This window comes from Boleophthalmus pectinirostris, unplaced genomic scaffold, assembly GCF_026225935.1.
Source record: "Boleophthalmus pectinirostris isolate CB_2022bp ecotype Guang Dong unplaced genomic scaffold, ASM2622593v1 HiC_scaffold_739, whole genome shotgun sequence".
In the NCBI taxonomy this organism is placed as follows: Eukaryota; Metazoa; Chordata; class Actinopteri; order Gobiiformes; family Gobiidae; genus Boleophthalmus; species Boleophthalmus pectinirostris.
Window position 1 is genome coordinate 26,701 of NW_026571490.1, and position 7,709 is coordinate 34,409.

The 7,709-nt window shown below is 41.7% G+C and overlaps 2 protein-coding genes across 3 annotated transcripts; both read right to left on the minus strand.

Annotated features, from left to right (window-relative positions):
• Window positions 1-86: 86 nt before the first annotated feature.
• Window positions 87-2,328, minus strand: LOC110167680 (glucose-induced degradation protein 4 homolog). 2 transcript variants are annotated; one of them, XM_020933048.2, is made up of 6 exons: window positions 2,018-2,328; window positions 1,634-1,693; window positions 1,362-1,469; window positions 1,187-1,288; window positions 964-1,094; window positions 87-881 (listed from the first exon to the last, which is right to left on the minus strand). In XM_020933048.2, the coding sequence occupies exons 1-6, from the start codon at window positions 2,267-2,269 to the stop codon at window positions 818-820; spliced, it is 717 nt and encodes a 238-aa protein (XP_020788707.1). In that variant the 5' UTR covers window positions 2,270-2,328; the 3' UTR covers window positions 87-817. The 2 variants fall into 2 exon arrangements, with proteins under 2 accessions (XP_020788707.1, XP_020788714.1); XM_020933055.2 differs by lacking the exon at window positions 1,634-1,693.
• Window positions 2,329-2,538: 210 nt separating this feature from the next.
• drc3 (dynein regulatory complex subunit 3) lies at window positions 2,539-4,391 on the minus strand. Its single transcript, XM_055165403.1, has 7 exons — window positions 4,317-4,391; window positions 3,506-3,700; window positions 3,318-3,425; window positions 3,202-3,253; window positions 2,987-3,117; window positions 2,781-2,912; window positions 2,539-2,696 (listed from the first exon to the last, which is right to left on the minus strand). The coding sequence occupies exons 1-7, from the start codon at window positions 4,389-4,391 to the stop codon at window positions 2,595-2,597; spliced, it is 795 nt and encodes a 264-aa protein (XP_055021378.1). The 3' UTR covers window positions 2,539-2,594.
• Between the last annotated feature and the right edge of the window lie 3,318 nt (window positions 4,392-7,709).

Below are 7,709 nucleotides of genomic sequence, written 5' to 3' on the forward strand. Positions count from 1 at the left end.
TGAGCGTACTGAAAGAAAACCGCATACAAAACTCTGTCAGTGATTTTTTTTTTTTAACAGAAAATCACAGATTTGTCATAATCAAGAATGCCCCTGAGTAATTCACATTGCATATAAAAAAATTCCTTAATTCGTCAATGATGGCACTATTAAAGGCATTTTAAAACGTAGACAAAAGGTTTACTTCTTACAAAGTGAATACTGACTGAAATTGCATTTACATTTTTATTTCTCCTTAACATATACATACTATATCTTTGGTCTGCCTTTGATTCCATTCTTATTTCATTCTTCTTATACCTAGATTTGTTTTAAATTCCAAAACTTCATAACTTAAAATATACCAATTTTGTTTGCAAAGACAAATCGAAAATTATTTCTGACATTTTTATGGACATTACACCCTTATAGAACTCTGATGTACTAACACAACATGTTTTATAGTTGCATAAAACAAAGGAAAAATAAACAGCATTATGCAAAACAGATCACAGCTTTCGGTTCTGCAGCTTTCATGACATGCTTTAAGGCACCTTGAAAAGAAACTAAATGAAACTGGATGCCTCATTTGAATGACAATATTTTTGTGTTTAAACGGAAACTGACAAAAATAAAAAATAATAAGTTAAATAAAAATACTAAAATTCGAACCCAATTTGTAAGCATAAAAATCAAGCCATTCGTCTTCTTGTGTCCTTTCACATTCTATTGTCTCATGTCTTCAGACTGGAGGAAAACAAGTTGACTCTTAGCTTAATAAATCTTTTGCCTGGTTTATATTTAAAATGTCCCCGTCTCAAATCGCCTCATGATCATGTCACCGGAATTCAAAGATAGGCATACTATGTTCTTGAATGATGTTCAAATTTAAAGACTGGTACCTGAAAGTATAAAAAAAAGTAATGCAAGCAACATATGAAAATCACAACTATTATTATTATTTTTTTCCTTTTAAAAATTTACCATTCAGAACTCCTATGGTAATAATACCCCTCGATAGTGGCTGTAGATTTCTGAAAGCAAATGTAGTAGAAACCTGCAAAAGATGCACCACTGATGTCTTTGATGGTGTGGTCTGGAACTAGAAACTGCTCCTTCAGGGGGTCAAAAGGGGAGAGGCCAAAGTTCAGAAAACAAAGGACCAGAAAAATGGAGTAATAAATGGAGTAACACACAGCTATCTTACCTTCCACCGCATAAAAATATAATCACTCTTTTCCAGCACATCATAGTCAAAGCAATCACTATTAAAGCTTTTGGCATACTTGCAAAAAGGCTGAAACTTGCCCTGAGTGGGAAAAGTAAATAAAGATTGATATCTAAAACAAAATTAACAATGCCACTGATAATACAGTACAAACCCAGTGTTTTCTGTCGACATCTTCATCTGCATCCCACTTTCTGGTTAAAAATGGCCTTTTCCGACTGATTATTTCCCCAGCAAAAAATGTTGTGAGAGTGGGATACTCCTTGAGAAGCAGAACAGGGTTAAATGCATACAGAAATGCATACACCCATACAGTATAAAGTGTAAAAGCTAGAAAAAAATGTTGTGCATATTTCTGGCTGCCATGTTTGGCTGATCCCCTGTTGCATAATGACACGAGTATACAGTTGACACACATATGCTTACCTCTGTCAGCCCTTTGATCTTCAAATATCCACACACATAAGAGTCCTCCTTGGACACATGCTGCACATATTTTATACAAGAAAGAATAGAAGCCTTCTCTTTTTAGTTGATCTTGTAAATGTAACAAAATTCTTAGTCTTGGATTGATAATCAGTGAGTTTAAAATCACTTTGTCTGACTTTGTTAAAATACAGCAAGTTTTTCTTTAGTTTACCTAACCGCCCACCCGGTTATCTCTAAACTGGGTCAGCGAGAATGTAGGCTGCTATGTACGTCAGGCTAACGTAGCCACCAGGGCTGGGGCACTCCACTGCAGCTTTATTAATGGATTAATCAAAATGTCATTACCCTCAACATACGTCAACATATGGGTGATTAACAAACCTGCAAATCGACCTCAACGTCATAGGCGTTTCCTTTACTCTTTTGGTGACCCCGAAACCGTGAGCCGCTGTACAGCAGAGTGGTGCTGATCCCGAGCTGGTGCGTGTTGATCGGCGCAGGCGGGTGAAGAGATGCCGAGGGTGGACAGGCCGTGCCGGGGAAGCCGAGACTTTCCACTGGGACAGGCATGATTTGCACAAAACTGTCTTCGTTAGCCACCGTCATGAACTTTGACACTAAAGCCAGCTGCATGCACAAAAAACTTTGACCGATATTTTAGCTCACTGCCTCACACGATTTCATTGGCTGGAAATTGGAGCTCGACCAGAGCTAGAAACTTATTGGACGATGTTTCGAAAAGCATTATGGGACATGTATTTAAACTGTGATTGTATGGTTGTATGCTGATAACTGATGTGTAGCTGAAATGTTTTGATGTCAGTGTTTTATTTTATCTTTTTTTTTTTTTGAAGTTTATATATAGAACAAAAAAACAAAACAAAAAAAAGAAGAATGTTGCTTTCTCAAGGTCTGCTTTATTCGTTTGGCCATGTGTTATAGAAATTAAATAATATATTCATCTATTGAATAATTTGTGCAACTCTTCCTCATAATTGTCCAAAGAGGTGATAATAAGGGAAAGGGCCATTCTATTTCGCTGGAGTTCTTTTTCCTGGAGCTGAAAATAATGTATTCAGAAAATGTATTTCATAATACTTGTGATCCATAATGATTAAATTAATCTGTTATGTCAGAGTCATACTTTTTTGATGAATCTGCTCTTCCAGGAATTGGCATGAGTGATCAGCTGATTTTCTCTGTCTCCTATGGTGAGGAGGTGGTTTTCATGAGCTGTAGTCAGTGCGCTCATCACTGTTTCTTTGTCTAAAAACACCTTGAAAAAATACAAATTGTGTTAATACCCTCATTTTAATAGAAATATAATTGAAAATTGTTCCAAAAATGTACCATCTTTGCATCATCAGCCAAATCTTCCACACCATGGTTCCTTGACACATTCTCAATAGTAACAGTGACAATCTCCTGCACTTTCTCATGGTATTTATCCTCAAGTTCTCGACATTGTGCAAATGTAGAGATAAGTTAATGGAAACAAAAAATATACAGTTACATTTGGAAAATTTGCTTTAAGAACAAAGGATATATTTCTTGAGCAGTGTCACTGAGAGTGCCAACCATGTCTGTAAGGACCATATCCAGTTCTTTAATCATCATCTAGAACAAGAACAGGTTCAATGTCAGAGTATGCAGATGTATTCTAGGGTTAACAAACACCTACCTCTATCTGACTTATTAGTTTGAACTCAAGTGTAAGTAAGTGTTTTTGGAGTTTATTTAGCTCAGCCTTGTGATCAGTCTGTAATGCTGTTGCTGATTCTTTTTTCAACTTGACACAAATGATACACAAAACATATATTACATTAGAGCAGTTAATACTGTTTAGCTACAAAATGTGAAATGGTTTACCTCTTTGAGGTACTTGTCAAATTCCCAGAATAACTCAGTTTCTTTGTGCATTATCTCTGCTGTGGTCTCACTATGACCAGTGAAGAATGAATTCACCTCTGCTTGTCTTCGCCTGTGCTCAATCAAGCCTGTTTCAAACAACTGCACACACAGCTCTGTCATCTTCTGCTTGAATGTAAGTAATAAGTCAAGGAACTAGAGTTACTATTTGCATAATTACATTCAAATCAATAATAATAATAAATATAGCCGCAAGCGGCGATGATCGGCCCTCGCTCGAGCCTACGCCGCGCCCACGCCACGCCGCACCTCGACCACGCAGAGCCCTGCACATGCCGTGCCCCACCAGGGCACCTTACCCCTTGATCTAACTCCTAAATTCACCCTAACCCCTAAACCCACCTGAACTGCTACCTGTGGCCCTAACCCTAGGCTTAAAATTAACCCTAGCCCTAACCCAAAACCGAACCCTAGCCCTAACCCCTAATCTTAACTGAACCCTACCCCTTTTTCCTCAATTTCTATATGTGTTGAGATTTTTTTTTAATCCAAGATGGCGGACTTCCGTTTTGGCAGGGGGGCGTGGTCACAATATACTTTTTTGTTCCTATTCCTTGTCTAGATGTCACAGAATGATTCTGGTGAGTCTGGGTCAAACACCCGAGGACGAGTTCGTTCAAGTACGAGAACAGGAAAATGTCCCTTTGGCACCAGGTCGCACAATCAGTTCAATATGGCGAACTTTCTGTTGGTTGCCTAGCAACCGTGTAATATACTTTTTTGTTCCTATTCCCATGGTGCATCTGTGTACCAAATTTGGTTTGTTTACGCCAAACTTTTTGTCGGGCGTCCTATTGGCGAGCACCGATGTTTGGCTTGTTGCCATGGCAACGCAAAAGGAAATGGCATGGGGGCATCATTGACTTTTTTGATCGAGACCATGTCACGAATGTGTGTCCCAAATTTTGTATGTCTACGACAAAGTAAATCTTTGCACTTCCATGCAATTTCCCTAGGGGGCGCTATTGCACCCATTTGAGATTTTCTTATATGAATCTGTTCAGGGTCGGGGTGTCCACCAACGATTAAAGTTTGAGTGAAATCGGCCAAAGTTTGTGCGAATTATCACATGGCGAGCCGCAAAAACAAACGCGAAATTTGGACAATTGCCACGACAACACCGTTTGACCTTTAAAAAAGCTTTTAACAACTTTTAATGTCGCACTTGTCTAGATGATACAGAATGATTCTGGTGAGTCTGGGTCAAACGCCCAAGGACGAGTTCGTTCAAATGCGAGGACAGGAAATTGCGTCCTCGGTGCCGAGTCGCTCGATTGGTCCAATATGGCCGACTTCCTGTTGGTTGCCTAGCAACCGCGTAATATATTTTTTTGTTTGGAACGACCAGACCTATCCACCACCCGAATTTCGTTTGTCTACGACAAAGTTGATTTTTCGGGTATAGCCATAGGCGCAATGTATTTTGATTTTGCAGGGGGCGCTGTTGAGCCATTTTTTTGAATTTTTTGATGTGGACTATTTGTAAATTCCTATTTTGGCGATCTTGAATTTTGTGCAAAATTTCATGAGTTTTCGTCAGGGGGAAGTGTGTGAACTGTGCTCGGGGGGGGAGAAAAATTATAATAAGAAGAAAAACCAGAACAATAACAATATAGTGCCACCTATGGTGGCACATATATATATCATTGGAAAGGGCTCGTGTCCAGTAATGCACCCGTGCAGTCCATTGTCAATGACGAGCTCTTCGTTTACTTACATACCCAATGCACGTTTTTAGCTTTTACGAGAGTTAACGATTACAATTATGCCGCTGACGCGGCCCACGGGCAATGCCAGTCTGTACTATTGGATGCCATGAGTGTCACTATTGAGAGGCACTGAGTGTTTGATAAGTGTTTGTTTTCGCGGGTGCACTTCGTGCACCATGTCAAGTGCGCCCTACGTTTTGGGGTGAACGATTACAATTATGCCGCTGACGCGGCCCACGGGCAATGCCACCGTGCCATGTCAGCGGGCACCAGTCACTGACATGTGAGTGTGAGTGTGTGTTTGGAAAGGGGAGAGCGCTTCGCGCTCTGTTGCGTGTGTTGCGCACACGCCTTCCCGCAGTGCTTCGCACTGCTGAACAGTAACAATAGGCCCTACGCCACCCATGGCGCTCGGGCCTAACAATAATAATAAATATAGCCGCAAGCGGCGATGATCGGCCCTCGCTCGAGCCTACGCCACGCCCACATCACGGCGCACCCCGGCCACACTGAGCCCTGCACATGCCGTGCCCCATGAATGCACCTTACCCCTTGATTTAACTCCTAAATGAACCCTAACCCCTAAACCCACCTGAACTCCTAACTGTAGCTCTAACCTTAGGCCGAACCTTACCCATAACCTAATCCTAACCTTAACCTAATCTTAACCGAACCGTACAATTTTTCTCATTTTCTGTTTGTGCTGATTTTTTTTTAATCCATGATGGTGGACTTCTGGTTTGGCAGGGGGGCGTGGGCACAATATACTTTTTTGTTCCTAGTCCCATGATGCATCTGTGGACCAAATTTGGTTTGAGTACGTCAGTGTTTTTGTTGGACGTCCCATTGGCAAGAACAGATTTTTGACCTGTTCCCATGGCAACACGATGGGCGATGGCGTGTGGGCGTCACTGACTTGCCACCTATGGTGGCACATATATATATCATTGGAAAGGGCTCGCGTCCAGTAACGCACCCGTGCGGTCCATTATCAATGACGAGCGCGTTGTCAATGCGTGCCATGTCAGCGGGCACCAGTCACTGACATGTGAGTGTGTGTTTGGAAAGGGGAGAGCGCTTTGCGCTCTGTTGCGTGCGCTGCGCACACGCCTTCCCGCAGTGCCTCGCACTGCTGAACAATAACAATAGGCCCTACGCCACCCATGGCGCTCGGGCCTAATAATAATAATAATAATAATAAGAAAGAATAATATTCTGATGCGAGAACAATGTTCCGCTTTTTTTTGGCCGACAAACTATACATTTTCGGAAACCTCTGGTGCATTGCTACGTGATGGCGAGGGTCCCTGGTCACTACGGGCGAGTCACGTTGCGCCATTCCATTTTTCGGCCACTCGGAGCATCGCTTTGCGATACTAATAGGCCCTTCGCCAGCCTCTGGCGCTCGGGCCTAATAATTATTATTATACAAATTCTTCTGAGCTTTAGGCATGTTTTCTCAAGAAAAAAAACGTAAAAGTAGCCAAAATTGTCTTCCAAGTGTCAGATCTGCCAACTATGGCCCCTCCTGCACTGCTTCTCTGTGTCTCTCTTTGTTGCGCTTGTAAACACAGCGCCCGTTTCAAAGACTACTGCATGTCCCACCCACCGTTTGAAAGCTCTGGTGATAGGCTAAAACAATGTCAATCACTTTCTGGAAGATCCAATGACTGAAGAGATTTCCCGTAAACAAACTGATGACGCGTGCGTAAAGCCAGGAAGTAGGTGGGTGCGTAAGCTTCTTCAGCGGCTTGTCCCAGCTAAACCACGGCACCGACAACAGCGGGGAGGGTCTCATTTTGAAGCTAAGAGTGTGAGGAAAACAAGCGTACCCAAGAGCGGGAGAGAAAGGGAACTCAGAGAGGCAGAAGGCTCGGAAAGGCAACATATATTTTCATTCATGCATTCATCCACTCATACGGACGACGATTTTCTGGATTATTTCCCCACATGGAATTATTTTATGGAAAAAAACAACTTAATATTCTTTTTCTGTGAATTATTATGGACTTATTGAGTACAACTTTTCATGGATTGAACGCGTTTTGGACCGACAGAACCGGCTCAAAGGTAAGAAACGCGTATCTCATTCTTTGATATGATGTGAATTTTTAAGTTATAGCGTTTTGGGCTCGTATGGCATAAAATGAATGATATGGTTGTTTTATTAAGAAATTAAGCTTTCAAACGATGTATGGCATGCCAGTAGTGAAAACAATAATGAAGGTGAATATACAGAGTGAACATTTTTTATTGGAAAATCGCCCGCCGGCGGGCGGGTGGATGGTATGGGCAAGGTTTAAACCAGGTCTGAAAACCTGATCTAAACCTGATCTCACCCAGGTCTGAGCTGGGGTTTCATCTAGTTTGTCCCGTACTCCTCCTTCGTCTCCTCTTCCTCTCCTCTCACGCTCTCGTTCTCTTCTTCTTCTTCA